Source organism: Cyclopterus lumpus, chromosome 18, assembly GCF_009769545.1.
Source record: "Cyclopterus lumpus isolate fCycLum1 chromosome 18, fCycLum1.pri, whole genome shotgun sequence".
Taxonomy (NCBI): domain Eukaryota; kingdom Metazoa; phylum Chordata; class Actinopteri; order Perciformes; family Cyclopteridae; genus Cyclopterus; species Cyclopterus lumpus.
The window spans coordinates 12,399,132-12,419,997 of record NC_046983.1 but is presented as its reverse complement, the minus strand read 5'-3'; the positions used below and the strand labels follow the sequence as shown (position 1 = coordinate 12,419,997).

The window sequence follows — 20,866 nt, the reverse complement described above, 5'->3', positions numbered from 1 at the left end:
TTAGTGTGGCTTCGCGAGAGTGACCCAGATACGGATCTAAATATATATAAATATATATATATATATATACTATATATATATATCACATTACGTTTAATCATCTTAAATGTTCCTCACTAGCGTGACATACATTTGAATCATCCTTACAGTAGCGTATGAAGGGTTTTCTCTTTTAAATTATTAGTAACAGCTGTTAGAGCTCAATTTTGAAGCCACAACATGGTTACACATAATGTTTCATTTTCTAAGCTCAGATCAGACTCTTCTGCTTTTAAATTGGAACTGAAATAAAAAAATCGGTTTGACTTGCCCAGCGTACGTACATTTTTTGTCCAAAGCCGGAACTCATAATTGGATTGGTGCAATATCCGTATGGGCGGAGAGAAAAAAAAGTTTTGTGATATTACGTCAGTTCCCACAGACACACTGACAGGTAAACAGCTGTGGTCTGACGTTGTTAGACATGCCCATGCTACCCTCATCGTGAGGTTACAGGTTACTGGCTGCTTTGAGCTTTGACCGTCTGGTCCACTGGCCCAACGCTGACTGCCCCCCCATCTTGGTATAATGTGAAACAAACACAAGCTGATGCTGCCGAATGAAATAACAAGAGCCACAAATGACTTCTATTGGGAATGAGTACAAACAACAGTTAGCTTAGCTGGTTAGCTTCAACTGAACGAGTGAAAGCTTTCACCTGGAATACAAACAGCACTATGTGTCCTCCCGCGTGTTGAATGTTGTAAAGCGACACAGATGTCCTACACATCTGAGGATTGAAAAGCGATGTCATTAAAAAGGGAAAAACAATGCCTTGTATCAATCTTCGTAAGCTATACAGGGCTATGACGCACTCATATGCCGCTGCCATGGCAGACGACCACCAGCCAGAAGCTCATGCGGTGTTTTTGAAAACAACTTTGTATGAAAATTTGAATAACTCGCCTCACACAAAAATGTAGGACAATTCCAATATCGGTTCGACTTAAGTGACGTGCTGATCATGCTGATTCATGTTTATGTTTGACAGGGTAATTTAAAGTATTGCTAAAAGCATGGAAAGGCCTTTTTGATGTGCAGGTTGTAACAAATTTGCAGACAAAAAGCCAACATCATAGCTGTCTAGAATGACTTCATCCCCAGAAATAGACCCTGATTTGAACTGTCATTGTGACAGATCAATATCGGTAAAATCTCTGCCTTAAAAGGACGACAATGTCCATAATCCTTAGCCTAATAGTGGCCTCCTGCACCCACGTGTTCTGGCCTGACAACATAATCCAACATCATATTTACCCCAAGCAGTATCTCTAATGTCTCGTTAATACTTTAAATACTTTGACCGACCGGCACCTTCACTTTAATCCGCCTCTTTTTCCTGCTTTTCTTTTTATTACAAACTTGACATCCCATGCTTTCACCAGCCCCCTTTCCTCAGCCTCCACTCCCTCTTCCTGCTTCTCCAACCACGTTGCACTGCGAGGGTGAGGGACAGGAAAGTTAAGGATGGAGCGGGAAGAGAAGAAAGGTGCACCGTGAGAAGGAAAAGGGATTAGAAGATGAAAGCTGTGGAAGATGTAAAAGCCAGACAGGCAGAGAGACAGACAATAGAGCTACAGGTCAGGAATGAGACAAATACAGAAAACATCAACGAAAAGAAGAAAGAAAGAAAGTAAAATGTGATCGTCCTACAAAAAGATAGAGAACAGCCATCAATACTCTGACAGTATTCAACCTCTACTGTCTGTAACTGTACAAGTATACATAGTAGAGGTTGTGTATATCTTTATATCCTCTTGAACTTACTTACTTATCTAAAAGTCATAAAATAAACCGGTGCATTTACATCATTGGAACAAAGCAAATGTATAAATAGCACAGAAGTGGAAAGACAGAAAGCCAGAGACAAGAGGTCTAAACTCTATCTCACATTGCCCTTAAGAGACTTTGTGTGTGTGACATCACTCCTTCCGAAGTAAACACACGCACACACAGTTTCCGTCGCCACGGTGCCCACTCGCCACGGCAACAGGCCGGGGTTGAGGGAGCAACCACAAAACACACACACGCGCATGCACTCGCACTCGCACACACACACGTATGCACAGGCCCACTGAATAATAGGAAATGATTACAGAACGTAAAGGAGGAGAGAGGAGCTGATGTAGAAGTAGACACACACACACACTTGTGACACATCTCCCCTTGGAAAACGTGTCTTTCCGATCTTTAGCAGTGTGTAATCCTGAGGGATAAGTGCTAAGATCCCCCTTGTCTCCTTGACAGAATCAGGAAATGTGTGTGTGTGTGTGTGTGTGTTCTAACCACATCTCCTCTGTCCTTACAGCTGGCCTACTGTGTGGTGCAGTTTATGGAGAAAGACGCTACAGTGACTGAATATGTAAGACTGTGTTTCATTACATTCATATACTTACGACAACATATTGTTAATTGCTGTGAAAATTGAACAAACGTTGAAAGAAAAAAAATGTCGCTGCACTCATTCATATTTATTGTGTTAAAAAAAGGGGTTAAATTGATACATGTAATGTGTAAGGTGTCACATCAGAGCTAAAAGGAGAGTGAACGATCGACTAGATAGCCTGAAACATGACTCCTAATGAATGTTAGTGTTGCTCCGTGTAAAGCAAGTAAGCAACGGTTTGCTGGCATTTATATTCCAGCATTTACTTTATTGTGTTTGATGTTATAATTGATAGAAATTATGGACAAAACTCAGAAATATGACTCAAGAAGCAATAAACTGAAGTAACCATCACACATTGTAATCAATGTTAGTCCGTAACATTCATTTGTTCAATGTAAACTAAACTGCTCGGAGGTTGAATTAGAGCATTTGCTGTAACCTACTTCTTCACTCACCGACATCAGTCAAAGTTAATGACATATTTCTTCAGAGTATGAATATGAGTGAATGGAGATGGCACAGATGGGCGCCAGCCAGCTGCCCCGCTGAGCCAATGCCTGCCGTGTTTATTCATATTAATGTGCTTTGTGGTTTCTCTGCAGATCATCAGAGGGCTGCTCAAGTACTGGCCAAAAACCTGCACGCAGAAAGAGGTGAGACAACAGATAATAAAACCACGCGGATGTTTCTTGTAGGATTCTTGTATCGCAACAAGGTATTCCCTGAAGCGTCTTGTCGTACTTTGGTTCACACGAATGTCGGTTCTGTCCTTTATGTATCGATTATAAATGTGTTTGTCGGCGTGTCTGCGTATTCAGGTGATGTTCCTGGGGGAGATTGAGGAGATCCTGGATGTGATCGAGCCGTCTCAGTTCATCCGGGTCCAGGAGCCGCTCTTCAAACAGATCGCAGCCTGCATCTCCAGCCCTCACTTCCAGGTAAACGCAACGACTCCTCCATTCACACCATCCTGGGATATGTCTTTTGCACAACTTTGCACAAATTAGTGGACACAATAGATAATAAAAACTGGAGTAATAAGCGTGAATCCAGTACCCTAATTGCCTACAGATTTATTATATCACGATAGAAACAAACCACTTGGATAGCTTAAAAAACTCTGTGGGCACAACACCAGTCTGATAGAAAAGAATATCCTGCTACAACTTTGATGAATGAAAGTCGACTCCTCTGTCCCCGTGTTTGTTTTAGGTAGCGGAGCGGGCTCTTTACTTCTGGAACAACGAATACATCCTCAGTCTGATAGAGGAGAACTGTCAAGTCATCCTGCCGCTGGTGTTCGCCACCCTCTACAGAGTCTCCAAGGAGCACTGGAACCAGTCAGTGGCTCACAGACACACACACACACACACACACACACACACACACACACACTCTCCTGACCCACGATGCCACGGGACTGATTATCCTCATTATCCTCTTGCTCCGTCTCCACAGGACCATCGTGTCTCTGATCTACAACGTGCTGAAGACCTTCATGGAGATGAACAGCAAGTTGTTTGATGACCTCACTGCCTCCTACAAAGTGGAGAAACAGAAGTGAGTATGACTCACTCTGTGTGTGTGTGTGTGTGTGTGTGTGTGTGTGTGTGTGTGTGTGTGTGCGCGTGTGCGCACGTGTGTATTAGTGTCACTGCATACAACCAGAAGTCTCTTCAGTCATGTTTTAGTTGCTATTTGTTCCATTATCCATCACATCATATTTCACGTTGTCACGTAAGTATGTGTTGCTTCGGTCCTTTTTTCAACATGGATGGTATCAAGATTACACTTCGTGCCATGTTTCAAACTCAAGGAGGTGGATACTTTGGGGGGGAACACAACTTAAAGGAGTAGTTCAACATCTTTCCGAGATGAGAAGGTCGTGATCATCAACGTCAACCTCAATGTCTGTGAGTTCAGTATGGAGTTGGAGTCATTTCCCAAAAGCTCATTTCTTGTTTCTTTCTCTCTCCATCCCTCTCCACCCCTCTCTTTCTCTCCCCCCCCCCCCCCCCCCCCCTTCAACCTGCCTCCGCAGGGAGCTGAAGCGAGACAGGGAGCGTGCAGATCTCTGGCGAGGCCTGGAGGAGCACCAGGACCGCCGGATGCAGATGCTCACCGAGGCGGCCAGGAACCAGCGCAACCTCCAGGAGCGAGGCGAGAGAGGGGACCCACCGAGCCCTTCGTCCCCGCAGACGTCTCACTCCGACCAGCCCGAGCTCAAGCCCAGCGGGGCCTCCTCTTCCTCCTCTGGAGGCGGGGAGAGCGCCACCTAGGTGCTGCTCTGCAGAGATTGGATAGCACGGGGGTTAGGGGACAGGGAGAAGACATGAGGTTGATGGTGAAAGTGTTGGGAGAGAAAAGGTGCAAAACAAATCCAAATGTTCTTTTTATCTTGTATCATCGAGAGCGTGGCTTCTTGTGAAGAAGCGCGCACACTCAGTGATCCGAGGTAAACGGCGCACCTTTTTTTTCCCGACAGACTTGTGTGAAACTGGTTCATTTTTTTTTTGTTGCTGTACACACATTACGTTGCAGATCAGAAGATGAATATTGTCCGAAAGTGCAGACAGTAGTTTTAATAAGTGGCTGGTTTATTAAACTGCAGGTCAGTATCCAAAATTGGTAGCTGGCCTGCTTCAAATCAGCCTCAAAACAAGAGATGAAATGTCTCTTTTGGTGCAACACTAACCACGTTGAACATGGGTCTAACTTGATATTCAACCGACCGAGTCAGAGTCTGTACTGTGGCTACGTATTTATCTTTTGGTCCGAGATGCTTATTTCATGCGTGGATAGCACAATGCATTAATAAACAAAAGAAGCAATTTCACACAAATGTCCCAAAACTATTGCTGCACAGACCAGAGAGACACACACACACACACAGAGAGAGACACACACACACACACACACACACACACACACACACACAGAGACGCAGGTACATATTTACTGTATATATGAGACAACAGAGCTACAGAGAGGAGTATCCAGGTCAAACAAATCTCACGCAAAAACACTTGATTGACGCACCACAATATTTCATACAGGTTTACAGGCCCAAAGACACACGCACACTAACACACACACACACACACACACACACACACACACAGAGCTGGTTCTGGCGCTAACTTCTCTCCCATTCTGTCGGGGTCGCACCAAAGGACGAGCCGAAAGTCTCTCAAGGTTAAATAACCACTGATGAAGATGATGATAATGATATAAAGTACAATACTGTTCCTTCTTCTTACTTGTTACTCTACTACTACTACTCTACTCTACTTTAAGTACTACTGATGATGATGATGATGATGATGATGATGATGACGATGATAATGTTTTTATATATATACATATGTCTCTGGATATTTCCGTAGTGTATTATGGGAGAAACACTAGTGTAGCAGATACCATAAAGGGGAAGGCCGGCTCGAATTTTGAATTTACATCACATGTTACCTGTATGAGGCCATAATGTGAGTGCTGAAATTCAGCGGAATTCCCCTTTAACAGACCTTAAAGCGGGGAAGAATGAACTGGATTGGCGGTGGCTGTTTTTCTTTTCTTTTTAAATTTGGGATGTTTGTGGTGCGATGGGTGTATTTTAAAGGGGTATTTCTAAAATAAAATCCAAAAACATTCCATGTTTAAAAGACGACGTGTTTATCCTGTTTGTTTAAAGGTGCCCTGTGGAGCTTTCTTGTAAACAAACAAAGTTATGTTTACATTCAGTGTTACTCACCAAAAACACACTGTGTGTATCTTTGAGGCTTGACACATGTGTTGGATGCACTTCCTTTCTCATAAAACATCTATAAAGTAGATTTTTTAAAAACGACATATTTTAACTTGCATTGTTTACATACATCTTTACTTGCTAGCAATCTCCTTCTTCCCTGCCGTTGTTGGCATATTGCCAAGTTTCGTTGCCCATTAACTGCCGATGCAATACGAACACAATGGGGACCCGCTCATAAACACATTACTCTATTACTAGTGGTCAAAAACTCCACAGGTTACCTTTCATTTTGGCACACAGGGATGATTTTTGTTGGTTAAAGGATTTACAAATTTACTCATTTGCCTAGGTTACGTTTTACAAAGTCGAACTTCAGAATCCCCCCCCCCACAATTTCTAACCAAAAATTAATCCAAGCAGACTAGTAAACCCCACCTATCACAGAGGTTACTGGAGGACAAATAAAGCGCACCACAAGTGTTTCAGACCAAAAGAAAAACACAGTGATCCAGTTGGATTTCTGAACCCGGAGCGTCTGTTCCTTTAGGCTCAGCAGACCTGACGCTGCTAGATGGCGACCATGGCGATGATAACCATTTTTTCGGTGTGAACCAAGAAAAATCTGTTTATTCTTGTCTGATCATTTGACGTGAGTGGTGGGATAACGAGAGGAGGGGGAAAAAAAAAATTAAAAAAATTATTTTAGCAATATTTTCATTCTTTCAGGATAATATGTGTGTTCTTAGGGGGTTAAACAGGAAGTGGGTGCCACACTCAAAAGTTTACCCTCCCACTCTTGTTTTTACTCCTGTTGCGTCCTTGATATTCACATTGTCTTAAAGGTACTTTTTGTGTAAATTTATTTGATGAAAAAATGACTTTGCTTTGTAATTATGTTGTTTTTTCCTCTTGGTTTTTGTATGATCTTGTTCATTTTGTGAAAAAACTGATACTGATGCTATTTATTTTCTATTTGATGACGATGGTCAGGTTGTGTGTGCGTGAGTGTGTGTGCGTGTGTGTGCGCGCGTGCGTGTGCGCGTCGGTGTGTGTCCAGTGAGTGAATCAGTGAGCAGGAGATGTGCGTAGACAGAGTGATCGAGAATGAGAGAAAAGTGTTCTCTCGCTCTCCTTCTCTCCTTCCTGAGGGACGGGGTTTGAATCCGAATGTATCGTACAACCAATCGATTGATTGTTTTTTTTGACGCTTGAGACGCAGAGCTACCTGTCGGCTGCTTCATAACCAAACATTCAAAAAAAACGTCTTCTATTTTTTTTTTAAACGCTGACTTCAAATCATGCCTGAGTCAACAAGGTCTTGAAATCCATTTGACAGCTCTCGGATTGGCATTTCAAGTTTTATTGAGCTGATTTAGCATTTGGACTTTTTCTGGATGCTTTAAGTTTGAGTTGGGTTGTTCTGATGCTTCGAGGCTGCATTCACATCTAATCTGCCGTCGCTTCTTTACATAAAAAAGAGCTTTCCAGTGTTCACGCTTCCAGGTTTTTAGGTTTTAGCTTCCGACATGTCAGACCAAATATTGTCCAAATTGTGAATGAATGGCCAACTTATTATCGCACGATGGTACCTGAGCAATCTCCACCTGCTGATGATAACGATGTGAGAAAGCTCCGGGAAAAGCTACAAATAGAACCCTTTTAGGTCGAAACTCTGGCCTTCATGTGGTCCTGCTTTGCGAACGTTTCAACCAAACAGTGTTTTGTCTTCTTCTTCAGTGGTTTTTTTACAAATATCCATTATTTCGCAGGAAAAGTGAAGATAAAATCAAGTGTGTGATCCAATCGGGTGCTCAACCTCATAAGTACAATCAGTACAAATACAAAAGAGCAAAAAGAAATTTCGGAAGACCTGGACAATAAAATAGTTTTGTGAAAACATTTTTTTAAATGTAATTAAATGCATTGTCTTTTTAAATGACTTGATCCTTCAGATCTATCTCATGACCCCTGAAGGGGCCCCAACCCCCACGTTGGGAACCATTGACATAAGCCTTTTTTCTCTAACTACCACGATGCTGTATAGATTTAGTCTTTTCTGGCAGATTTATGTTTTCCTCACTTTGCGTGCACACATTTGCATTGGGCCACAGAAAAAGCACTGATGGATTAGGTGTTATAGCAGCCTAATACCAGTAAACACCTCAAAACCTGCACCTGCAAACAACAGCTGGTTGGCACTGTGGGCAACCCCCCCCCCCCCCCCCCCCCCCCAAAGAAAAACAGCCTCACATGTCGTTGGATTTCAAGCATTGTTTTTGATTCAGGCAAAAAGCACTCAAAAAACAAAAGAGACCAAACTTGACCTTACTGTCGTAAAACTCAGCTCTCCTTATGATTTTTAGTTTTGGCTGGCTCACTCACAAACCCTCTTGATTGTTATTGTCAGTCGGTCAGCTGATCCCCAGCTCCCACTGTTCTAGAATTCTCACTTAATGATCAATAGTAATATTCTTCTTTGGAGAATGATGTCGTACATTCTAGAACTGCTCCGGAAGAGAGAGAGAAGAGAAGAGAGAGTGTTCGTGGAGAGCTTATCGCCTCGCAGACGGCCCATCAAACGCTGGTTTCATCCGCTGTCACGTTTCCTCTCTGCGGCCGCTTCCATGTGGCCCAGTTGAAGCACACGCTTTAAACCAGAGGGGCGGTGTGAACGCATTCGAATGAAAGCAAAAGAAGAAAACAGAGGAGGAGAAAGACAGAGGAAAGAAAAGATGTAGAGTTAGACACGATAGAATGGCAATAAGTCAGAGCAACAGTAACAGAGTGAGAATATGATGTTACCGAAACCTACAACTGCATTACGTAGCAATTTCACTGAATTTTTAGATTTGCACTGTCTGCCCAATGGTCTGTGTTTGTTGTGTTGAAGAAAAGAGCTTAGAGAAGATGATTGAGATGATGCAGAGGGAAGAAGAAGATGTATATTTTGGGGACCAACACAGCGGTGGGGGTGGGTGGGGGGAGGGGGGTTGAATGTAGAGAAGCTTACTACTGTTCGTAACATTACAGGGGGGGGGGGCTAAAAAACTATGTGCTAAAAATGAAACTTCACTTTGAGAAAACACTCTGGGAGTCTGCTGTTTTTGTGTCACCTCTTTTGTCTCTCCAATAATATTAATTCCACTTTTATTGATACTTTGATCAACAGGCACAATGCATGTTACATACATCTGAACTAGTTTATATTCCTATAGAGACAATGTGTCTTTCAGCATATTGTTTTGATTTTTGGCCAATAATCTCTATTTCCTGTCTCAGGGTGACAGCTCTTATAAACCCACTGTACACTACCGGCCTAGCATCTAACGGCAGGAAAGGTTAGCACTTAGCTAGTGGAACAGTTACATAGCCAAATATTTACCTCAGGAGTGCGAGAAGGAGATTTAATACTAGACTAACATTCGTCTTACGTGATACCGTCAATGTTATTTTGCAAAAAAGTTCTGCTGAAGTGTAGTTTTGATGTATTTTCCAACTGTTTCATGCAACTGTTTTTTACAATTGTGGTCAAATCAATTAGCTGACTTTGGAAAACTTGCTTGAGTTGAGTAAATCATCATAATTAACGTAAAATCAGAAAAAAAGCTTCAGAATTATTTCATGGCATTATGACGGAAAATGTATTGAAACCAACGGCTATGGAACTTTGGAGAAATGCACCCACAAATCTAAAGCAGCATAAATGGGTACGTTATAGTAAATGGGCTAAAACACGCAAAAACAGTGAAATGGTTTTGAACTTTAGGAACAAAAAGGTCCACGTGACAGCACCGACGAGGTCGTATTATCCTGTTTAATCCATTACATTTGAAATCGACAGGACTTTTGAAAGTCATAGCCAATGTACGTTTTGTCTGGTTTCCAAAGTTTTAAATGACCCATGCAGTAAAAGTTTAAAAGTTCCATTCTTTGTTGTCATAATACCAATCCTTTGTCAAAATGAGTACTGAAAAGTACATCACAGAGTAGAACAAAGTTGGATAAAACACACACACACACACACACACACACACACACACACACACACACACACACACACACACACAGATACAGGCTGAGGCTAAGAAAACATAGACAAGCATTAGTTTTTTCCAGGGAGTCTCCATTATTTCTGGCTTTGGGGTCCCTCATGGTATTTCATTGTAATTGCTATGATGTCAGAGTGTCCGTCCGCCCTAATGGTCTTCTAAAAACAACAATAAGGAGAGATTGGTTCCATTCACTGCTTGTTGTCCGAGCAGAGACACCGGAGTCCAGCTGCTCAAATCTCTGCAAGAACTTCAGCTAAAAAGGTGAGAAGTGATTTTTTTGTTTTAACATCCATTAAGTAATGTAGGGCAGGTAACATTCCTTTGACCATTAATCATATTTAAGATACTTTGAACTGCTTGTGGGACAAAAAGTGTACATGATTATGTTAGCAGACTATTTTACTCCACAGTAAGCGTTCCATAGCTCATGTGGAGTTATTGTACTCACAGGGAACACAGTGTGGGGTTAGTGTCTCATTACCTATAAAAGTATTCACATCATTCCGTTCATGCAGAAAGTATTTTTATGTCGGTGTTATATTTCTTAATAAGCACTCTACAGTCTGGCTGAGTTGAGGTGATTCCAGTTGTTTTAGTGCAGTTTAAGTGGTTTGCTTGAAGAGTAATTAAGCAGATGTCTCCAGAAACATTAAGAAAATGACCATTGATTCTAATTTAAAAAAAGAAAAGCTTTTTATGCGTGTAAGTGAAATGACTCAGGTTTGTCCCGCAGAATGTCAATGCTTTTTTGTGGTTGTTTATTTTTTGTGGGAAAGTTTAGTTTAGTTTAAGTTAATAATTAGCCATTATAATAAGTACTTTTATTAGATTTTTTACTTGACTTTTTACTTTATATTTTTATTTTTTACTCCAGTGTGTAGATCGCTGCATTGGCTGCAGTAGCCATAATAAACACTAGAGGAAGTTGTGAGTCAAGGTGAATGTACTGCTCTGAAATTCTCCTTTCAGCTTTTTGGGATCTTCTTCCCCTGTAGATGTAAAATATTGACAATAAAACCTTCAGCGATTGATTATCCAAACTGAATATTTTATTTTGTAAAAACGGCAAAGACCTTCATTTTAAGGTGAGCCGTTTTCCACCCAGGTAGAGAAGGTCACCTGTAGCCATAGCTGAGGTATAATGGATCCATAATTTTTTTTTAAAATAGTATTGCCTCCATCAAAGATACGTTACTCTTTTTCTTCTTTCCCAGCATGCATCTCCATCCTCTGTCCCCCTCTTGCCTGCTCCTCCTCCTCCTGGTTGCCGGGGCAGCGGAGGTGTGCGTTGCCCTGACAACCACACTTCACGGTTTCCGAGGCTGCGCCGTGCGAGAGTTCTCCTTTGTGGCCCAGAAGCCGGGCTGCAAGGGACTGCACATCAGCACAGAGGCTTGCTGGGGACGTTGTCACACCTGGGAGGTAACGTACAGACACACAGACACACAGACGCACACACACACACACACACACACACACACACACAGGACTCAACCCAAACCCAGAAAGGGCCAATGACCAATTCCCGGCCCAGAGCCATATGTCATTGTTGTAAGACGAGCTTAAATCCCTCCGAGGGAGGGTTACTGAACTTTTAATGAACTCATTCTAGTTTGCAGGGATTGAGAGAAAAAGCTTCGGGGAAACTTCAGTGGGACTCAAAGCCTCTGGAGGAGAAAGAGCTCTGAATCAGCAATAACAGAGCTGACTCAGGCACATGCCAGAAGTTCATTTAAAGTGGCAGTTTAAAGTCCACTTCCTAGCTTTTTCCAGGACTTTCAACAGCGTCTCGTGGTCCTCCTCGGCAGGTTACTAATTTGACAATAAAAATGTAAACTGATGATGTCCCGTGAGTGGACTTTTTTGACTGCATCATTATACTTCCTTCCAAAAAAGACTGTGAGATGTAGTTGAATGCTCAGGGAAGAGCTAGAAAGTGGACCTTTTGGTTAACACTTTTTTGTTCCAATCCAAGCTCAAGAATGAACCAATGTAGTCATTGTGTCTCCAACACGTGCGGACAACGTGTAGAGATCTCCAAAACGTGTGGCATTCACTGTCAATATTCTCTCTTCGTATATGGGGAAACAGGGTTGAGTCAAAGAGCACATGGAGAGCAAAAGTAACCTGTGTTCCACCTGTGTGTGTGTGTGTGTGTGTGTGTGTGTACCCTGCAGAAACCTGTGCCGGATCCCCCCTACATCCACCGACACCACCGTGTGTGTACGTACAGTCGTATCCGTCACATGACCGCCCGCCTGCCGGGCTGCCAGCCCAACATCTCCCCTCTCTACCACTACCCCATGGCTCTGCACTGCCACTGTGCCGTGTGCTCCACACAGGACATGGAGTGTGAGACCTTCTGACGGGCAGGACGCCGCGATGTTTAGCGACAGTTTTACTGATATGAATGACTCCGAATAAAATCATGAAATCAAGACTTTTCAGTTTGTGTGATACTTGACATCTAATGAGCTGGAAATGAGTCAGACTGAAGATGTGTGTGTGTGTACTTATACAGGAGATGTAAGCATTACATTTCAAAATAAGAGTTCTGTGAGTTCAATGTTATTAGCAAGACTGAAATCTCGAGGTGAAAAAAAAAAGTTTGAGAATAATAACTTCTCAATATCTTCATTATTTAGGTTTATATTGCATTTGTATTAATTTTTCTGTATGGAACAGTTTAATTTGTTTTCATGATGGTGACATGATACATACACATTATAAAGAGAGACCAACCACCAACTCGGAGCTACTCATCATATTTTGCCGCTTGGGCAAAAACTTTGCGAAACTCTCGCGAGATGGTCGAGGTTAGGAAGTATAATAATTACTTTTCATGTACTCCTTTGAAAATTAAATGATTTGACTTGACATATAAGCCTTACTTAATTATGTTACGTGTTATATTACTATATAATATCTGTCAGTAAATCAATCTGCATTGATCTATGAAAGGTACATTCTTACAGTATCTGCTGTCCACAGCTGGTTTATGTTGTATGAAAAGTTTCTCCTTCAGGAGGGGAAATCCCTACAGCACCTGAAGGCAGCAGGGCACACAGAGCCTTTAGGCCTTCACTGTGTTTACCTTCAGTAACCCACACCAGGTTGCTACAGTTCAACCATACAGTCTACACACATCAGACGATTATAACTCGATATTATGCTTTTCTTATGAAGGAGACGACCGTTCTATATTATCGATTATAACTCGATATTGTGCTTTTATTTACAAAGCAAGTCCCCACAACGTATATCATTCAATTCAAGGCTGGGGTTGCATGTTTAAGGTCACCAGCTAGGTTAGTGTACTGTCCCTTTAAGGGAACCAGGTTCATGTGTGTGTGCGTGTGTGTAAAGTGAGAAGACCAAATGACTTCACAGTTGCAGAATAGAAATTTATTGAAATACAATTTCATCACAAACCATACAGTGCATTCTTTCTCTTTTCATTTCGTTGACATTTCCAACATTATTTGGTTTCATCAAATAGATACTATTTACAAAATGTCCTTTAGTTCAAATTCATAAATATAAATATAAGTTTTTACATTCTTTGGTCTCTTGTCCGTGTTTAGTGGTTATTGCAAAGAATGAAACTACTTGTACACATGATCTTTAATGTTGATTCTAAAGTTTGACTGTATATTTACTGTTTTGTTGGTTAACCGAGTCAATGGGATGACTCCCTTTACTGCAATGTAATGTTCTCATTCATTTTAGTCATAATTTAAAATGTGAAAGTGAGGTAAACCCAGTCTTTTTGATTATAATCCTGGAGTCTCTGTGTACTTAGTCACTACTCAAAGTACGAATGGTGGTGTGATTCTTATTTCTAACTGCTTACAAAGTCACGAGTCTGCCAAGCTTCAAAGCTAACATGTATAAAAAGGTTCAGTTTGTTTGAAGTGTGACTGACATAATGGTTCATAAAGCCTTTTATCACATGTGCATCAATCAAGATTTATAGAAAAACCTCCCATACGTCACATTTTACAAAAGCACACAAAAACACCACACTCACAGACCTCAAAAAGTGTGAATTTTGGATTTTGATCTTATTCTTAAGTTAGTGACTGATCCACAGCAGGTGTGACTCCGCCTGAATGAATTTCACTTGGTTTTAGTGGATTTACTGCAGATTCTTTGAGAACACAAATGGAGGAAACCATAGAGAACTGATTCCTTTTCAGTTCAATAAGTTAAAGTGGATTTTCTTCAACATTAAAAACAAGTCGAAATAGATAGAAAAAGGGTTGTATTTCAATAATTTACCAGAGTTTGTAGCGTTTAACTGACAACACGTGGCTCTAATCCTGGGGTACATTCGGTATGCAGGTATCCTGTCTCGATGAGTCAGTAGCGGGACTTGCGGCACATGTCACAGCGGCACGCCTTCGCCGTCAGGATCTCTATTTCGTCATGGTGACGACCTCGAGGGCAGTCCAGGCGAACTTTGACCTGAGTGAAGTCAAGCCAGAGGACAATGAACAACCGGTAAAAATTATCAACGACAGTATTCAACCCCCTCCTCCCCCATTTCCTTATCCTTTCCTCCCACCTTAGCATCCCTGCTGATGGTGCAGCATCGTGAAGCGGAGGTGATGTTGTGGGTGAAGTTGGAGGCCACCAGCACCGAGTATCTGGATGGGAAGGCGCTGGACTCGCAGTAGCCCACGCAGGCGTAGACGAGGTGGGTGCCTTTACATGTGCCGCGGCGGTCACTGCGGATGGTCACGTTGAAGGCTGGAGAGGTGGAGAGAAGATGTCAAATCTAATGTGATACGTTGATGTGAACCAGCGGAAAGGACTTTCGCTGTTCTTCGAGAGAATGGGAAAGCATTTTAAAACCCGTGTGTTCCTCACGGTGTAGGTGACACCCTGGGGTGAGGCCGTCGTAGCTCCAGCCAATAGGAGAGAAGAGCACGAGCAGTGACATCACTGGTAGGACCAGCAGACAGAAGTGTGAGGTCATGCACGGCGACATCTGGATGGCAGCCTGGAGGATCAGATCAAAGTGTGTTATACGTTACTGTGACCGAGAGGAAATCTTTACACGTGTTTTATGCCGACTTCAACTTTTTTCAAATCTTTGCTCTTCAGACTATTTAAATATCTGAAGAACTGCAAAAATGATCGACATCTTTAACTTGTGACGAGGCTGTGAGGAGGCACTGTTTGGTTATAAAATGATCCGGGCGGCTGAAAAGATCTTATCTAAATATGATATCTGAGCTGAAGAAACTGAAGAAGCCGCCACAGAGTTCTCTATCACTCATTGGCGATCCGATCCCCTGCTGCTGAACTCCTGAATCAAAGCGTTGCCCGGAGCCCCTCCCTTACCTACTAAGGTGATTTCCCATCCTGCACCTCTGCCTGTCTGTCACTCGGTTGAGCAACAGCATTAATGTGAATAAAAACAATACGGTCTTTACGCACACGGAGAACTGCACAGCAACATCATCACAAACCACACATCAATAAATTCTTTAGGATACATTAAAAAAAAAAAAGGCCGAAGGATCTTTTTGTGCATCTGTGTCTTTTCCCGTCACAAGCATGAATGCATACAGTGCATATATTGTATGTGCACGCACGCATGCATGATCTTGAGTGGGTGTCCATGCATGCACGTGCTCACCCCTCCCACCCGTCTCACACACACACACACACACACACTCCAACACGTGCGTCAACAATAAAGTCATGTTTTCCTGGGAATTTGGTGATCCTGACCCCTTGCCCTCTGAAATTGCAGCTCTTTCCAGCTCCGCTTCCCCCGCGACTGGCCTATGTGGTGATGGTGGAACGGCCCCGGGGACGCCATTAACGCTAACTGGTACGAACAAATTAAGGGGGCAGGACTGTGTGTGTGTGAGTGTGTGAGTGTGTGAGGCCATTAACCCTGTGTCAGCTGGTGGGGCCGGGGGAAATGCCTGGCCATTTGACCTCTTATGTGGGGTTTCCCCGTCTGATGGTTCGGTTTGTCTTAGAGGAAAGTGGGTTGTCATACGCTGCACCCCGCTAGAGGGAGGGCCGGTGTTCAAGACCACCAATATAGCCGAAGTAATATCTTCCTCAGAAAAGTCACTTAAAGTGCTTGGAAAAGTATTCCATGCACACAAAAACCTTATCAAAATCCAGTTTGATCAGTCAGTGCTGCCTTAAAAGATAATTTAAAAAGTGTGCGTAGATGGAACGTACTACTCACAAAACACTAAGCAATGTGTCTTTAAAACTGCACACTGATTGCTGCTCAAAGGAACTAGTGTGACAAATCATTTTGACATTGTGAAGTTTCTTCAATGTAAATCACCCAAAATATCCTCTATTCTCTCAAATTTAGCTTACATTGTTTTAATAATTTTGTTCATAGATCAGATACTGACCAACAAGTTGCAGTAGAAGATCTTATTTTAAATATAAATTATAAAAAGATGCAATTTGGACCATCTGCATCATTACACACAGGTGTAATCAGTGTTATTACAGCCTTAATGACAAGAAAAATACATCCTAAAATATACAGACTCAAAGGAGACACATTTTGTCTCTTCTATCACTGTCTGGTATCTATTAAGAAATTATACATATAGTCCCCATCTAAATAACAATAGTGCTGTGTTTTGTGTGTAAAGTCCATATTCTGAATATGGACTTTACACATTAGCAGAATGTGGTAATATTATTATTAAAATAAACATACATGTAAGCAGAATGAGAACACAAGGAGAAATAAAAGGGTTAAAAGGTGAATTTCCCCCAAATTGAGGAACATAATTCTCTACAAAAACTCAATTCTATAAGAAAGCAGCAATCTGAAGACCACAGCCTAAATGTCCCAGAACCAGCATTTAAAGGTCTATTCCACCAACATGTAGAAGGATGCACTGAGCTTCATTCCAGGTGTAAATATCATTCTTACCTGAAGACGTAAAGTGGAGAGTGCAGCTTCTGGCTTGTGGCGACTGACAGGTGTGTGTGAGTGTGTCTGCTCTGAGCCTCATGCGTGGATATAAGCAACACAGGTAAGAGCGAAGGCACTTATAGCTCTGGACACGCCCACAATTAGAGAGCTGAGAGTGCGTTCATCTCCCCCCCACCCCCCTTCCTTTTTCGACAGATCCCTCTGACTTCTACCTGCACCGAAAGAAAAAGTGAAATTATTGACAAAATGATGCTCAAAAAAAGCCTCCCTTCTCTCTTTAACGTCTTTCTCCTGGAGTGTGTTACCGTCTCTCCGTCCCCTCCACCCTCCCCCGCCCCGCTCTCTGTTTTTCAACCTTTAGGGGGACTGCTGCTGTGACACAGAGGAAAAACTAGATAGGTTTTCCATCAACGCACCACCACAATAGTCAGAACACACACACACACAAATGCATTAAGACGCACGTGTGGGATACCTTGCATGCATGCGCGCAAAATCACACACACCAAAAAATTATTATATTCCGGGCCTCAGCTGCCAGTTGATACAGTGAACTAATAAATGCCCCGAATGGGAGACCTCACACACACGATGTCTGCCTGGGTTTTCCATTTGTGGCTGCAGGAGGAAGGACAAGGTCAGGTCAGAAGATATTGTGGGTTTGGGTCAACTTTGTGTGTGTGTGTGTGTGTGTGTGTGTGTGTGGCACATGGGTACAATTTGGGGAACGCCTGGCTCTGCTTCTCGTCTTTCTTGACTTGCGCAGAGGAAGCCAGCTTAGCAACCACCGTGTCCAAACTACAGCGGGTAAAGACATCCTTTTAATAGACTCTTGGGAGGATTCGTTGGACATTTGCAGCCGTTTCTTGACCCTTTGGTGACCCGTTTTGTCACAAAGGTCACAAACACCACAGATGACTTTCAAAAGGGTGTCCTTTGTTCTCGTGTGGTGAGTATCCACAAGAAAACTGGGTTTCAGGGTTAAAGGAACACATGTCTTACTTACTGGAACTGCTATCTCCTGAGGTTACATCGATGTTTTGGGTTTTTCAATGAGTTTTGCCATGTGTCCCAAGAGAATTTGGGCTGGGTGGGGAATCCTTTAAAGCCCACTGAGAAATTAATGATATTGGGCCATAAAAATAAACAATCTTTGGTCTGACTGAGCTTGATGAAGTTCCAGGAGGACTGATTCAGGAAGTCAAGGACCACACCATATCATTAAATCAGTCGCAAAACAGTAGCGGGAGGTGAACCTGCGCATTTATTTTGAAGTTACTTTGGTTGGATCCCAGCAGTAATTCATCATGTTTCATCGTGTTTTCAGCGACAACAGCAGCTCCACATCTGTCTGGTATCCTGAACCAGACTCAACAGGTCATCACAGCACAGCTGGAGGCTTTTCCTCCAGAAATACAAACTGCAGATGCTCGTTGTGACCTTTGATCAACTGAACTGACAAAAGCTGAACCCACCAAACATTTGCCGGAAGAAAAACACTAATAAGTAACTCATCCAGGTAACGATAGGTTCTGACGCCTTTAGGATTATTTTCCCACTGCAAAAAATAAATCCTAAAACCTCATTTTCTTCCATTTTTTTTCCTTCTAGAAATGAGTGAGAATAATGAGAATAAGGTCACCGCACTAGACATCTACGTGATTTGAGTGGATTTTCTTCGGATGAAGGTTGGATTATTACAATTGTGGTGGCAAAATGCTTCACTTGTTTTAAGAAAACCAAACCAAAAAACAAACTTAACCTTTTAAACCCCAAGCTATTTTCTAGGTTCTAGGTGTGCTTTTGTTCAGATGTGTAAATATTATTATATGTGTTACTGGTTAAGAGTAAATAAAGATGAAAGACAAGCAAAAGTTGAATTTCCAGGTTCGCCTAGAAAAAAGGATGATTATCTCTTGGAAGGATGCAGAGCAAAGGTTAAAAACCACAGAGAACATAACACAATATGTGAACAGTCTCTCTGCAAAGTTTGACTTTGAAAAAGTAAAGCAGAACAAAGTTAGAGGTTTTTGTACAGATAAATTAGGCGAAATGGGCATTTGTGCAATTTGAATTTTCTCATGTACTAAACCATATATTTCACTTGTATATTACTTATGGTGTTCAATGCATCCAAATATAGCAGTCGTTGTTGATTAGAAGAAGAAAAATGATTTTTTTTTTTTAAAAAGCCAAAGATAAGCAACATTTGTGACTAAGCGCTAAAGCGATTCATGTTGCTGTGTTCTTTGGATCATATCTCGATGATGCTTTGGTGCAGAAGGATTGTGAAAAGATATTTAGAATCTGTGTGGAGTCCTCCTGCTTTTTCTGATAGCACTGAGCTACGGGTTGCTAGTTCCGGAAACGTGCTGAGTGGGCTAACTCCTGACAAAATGATGATTATGATATTTTCATAATTCTTTCAGTTGGTGTTGGAAATGGCTTACTGATTCTTGTAGCCCAAGTTCTCTTGTTTAATTTGATCTATAACATTAATATATTTGCTCATGTTTATTGTAAGGTTTTACACAGCCTAAATCGCCACCCAAAAGGACCCAAAGACATTTACAGACATATTGTCAACAAATCCCAAACAAACAATGAATTCCTCCCACTTAATGATATTGCCTATATTCAGACAAAACCTGATCTATTTCTATCTTATTCCTGTAACATAGCACCTCAATGAGCCACACTGGTGCACTGGGTAGTGTGTTCCTTCATGACCATGAACACACACACTCACTGTAGTTCAACTATAGTCAATATACACTGTTGAACTGTAAATACTGACCGGAGCACCGAATGTGAATCAATCCACCGCTGAAAATAGTTCCCGGCAAATCCAGCATTTCTTAAAAAAAAGAGAAAAGGGTCTCCAGGGTTGGCCCTAACTTCCTGTGATGCTAACTTCCAGGGCCAACCCTGGAAGTTAGCATCACAGAGGTTCCATTGGATTTTTTGATCATTGCAACAAACACAAGTTTATGATCCTTAAACATCTTTTTCAGCTGGATAATCATCAGGAATGAACACCACTTTTATAATGTTCAATGTGTGAATGCAACCGGCAAGAGTAGAAAGCTAACGCGGTGACGTCTTGTAGTTACGTTTAGCTTTTACTTGCTAGCAGCCACGAGTTTTCTAGAACAAAAAGTTAAAATCTCTTGATACCATTTCAGAAAGAACAGGTTGCAGTGCTCCTTTAATGGTCCAGGAGAGATGCTGCGGCTCCCATTCTCGCTCTCACACACTCACCCAGACACACCTTCTAAGGAAAACACAATTATCATCTTATGGCCCCTCGATCCCAAACATTCCCAATCTAGTTATGTCCATGGAAAACGGAATGTGTGACATCGTCACTTAACCCCCCCCAACCTACACAGAAAACGATTAGTGTGTTGACTGTAAGTTGCAGTGTGTTTCTTCTGATTCCATGCCAACCAGAGAGAGAGAGAGAGAGAGAGAGAGAGAGAGAGAGAGGGGGAGAGAGACTATAGATCTGAGTGGCCTCCAGCACCTCATCAGGAGAGAATGATACGTGAATGAAACTGTAGTCACACACACACACACACAAACACACACACACACACACACACTGCTCTAGTGTGACTCAGTGGGGTGACCGATGTTTGTATCGCTTTGTGGTCCCGTCGCTCTCGGCTGCCGTGGAAACCGTGGCGTCTTGAATAACTATA

At 42.1% G+C, this 20,866-nt stretch overlaps 3 protein-coding genes across 3 annotated transcripts in view; 2 read left to right on the top strand and 1 right to left on the bottom strand.

The window, feature by feature from the left end:
• Positions 1–6,067, top strand: part of ppp2r5b (protein phosphatase 2, regulatory subunit B', beta) — a 28,194-nt gene extending 22,127 nt beyond the window's left edge. The window contains exons 8-13 of the mRNA XM_034557089.1: positions 2,348–2,401; positions 3,031–3,081; positions 3,247–3,366; positions 3,641–3,768; positions 3,887–3,988; positions 4,470–6,067. Coding sequence (XP_034412980.1) covers positions 2,348–2,401; positions 3,031–3,081; positions 3,247–3,366; positions 3,641–3,768; positions 3,887–3,988; positions 4,470–4,707 — 693 coding nt within the window. The 3' untranslated portion in view covers positions 4,708–6,067. The remainder of the gene's footprint in view (positions 1–2,347; positions 2,402–3,030; positions 3,082–3,246; positions 3,367–3,640; positions 3,769–3,886; positions 3,989–4,469) is intronic.
• A 4,374-nt stretch (positions 6,068–10,441) lies between these two features.
• On the top strand, positions 10,442–12,594 carry LOC117747694 (glycoprotein hormone beta-5-like). The gene is made up of 3 exons (XM_034557090.1): positions 10,442–10,489; positions 11,443–11,650; positions 12,406–12,594. Exons 2-3 carry the CDS (start codon positions 11,444–11,446, stop codon positions 12,592–12,594), a joined length of 396 nt encoding a protein of 131 aa, XP_034412981.1. The 5' UTR covers positions 10,442–10,489; position 11,443.
• A 1,085-nt stretch (positions 12,595–13,679) lies between these two features.
• gpha2 (glycoprotein hormone subunit alpha 2) lies at positions 13,680–16,061 on the bottom strand. Its single transcript, XM_034557790.1, has 4 exons — positions 15,971–16,061; positions 15,101–15,256; positions 14,796–14,980; positions 13,680–14,695 (listed from the first exon to the last, which is right to left on the bottom strand). Exons 1-4 carry the CDS (start codon positions 16,059–16,061, stop codon positions 14,591–14,593), a joined length of 537 nt encoding a protein of 178 aa, XP_034413681.1. The 3' UTR covers positions 13,680–14,590.
• Between the last annotated feature and the right edge of the window lie 4,805 nt (positions 16,062–20,866).

What these genes read in the sequence shown, in the direction of transcription:
- gpha2 (XM_034557790.1), bottom strand. Translation starts at nt 16,061, where the DNA reads ATGGCGTCCCCGGGGCCGTTCCACCATCACCACATAGGCCAGTCGCGG. An exon ending in GCAATTTCAGAGGGCAAGGG is followed by an intron (nt 15,257 to 15,970) that starts GTCAGGATCACC and finishes AGTAACGTATAA; the next exon opens with CACACTTTGATCTGATCCTC. An exon ending in CCCAGGGTGTCACCTACACC is followed by an intron (nt 14,981 to 15,100) that starts GTGAGGAACACA and finishes CCACCTCTCCAG; the next exon opens with CCTTCAACGTGACCATCCGC.
- LOC117747694 (XM_034557090.1), top strand. Translation starts at nt 11,444, where the DNA reads ATGCATCTCCATCCTCTGTCCCCCTCTTGCCTGCTCCTCCTCCTCCTG. An exon ending in GACGTTGTCACACCTGGGAG is followed by an intron (nt 11,651 to 12,405) that starts GTAACGTACAGA and finishes TGTACCCTGCAG; the next exon opens with AAACCTGTGCCGGATCCCCC.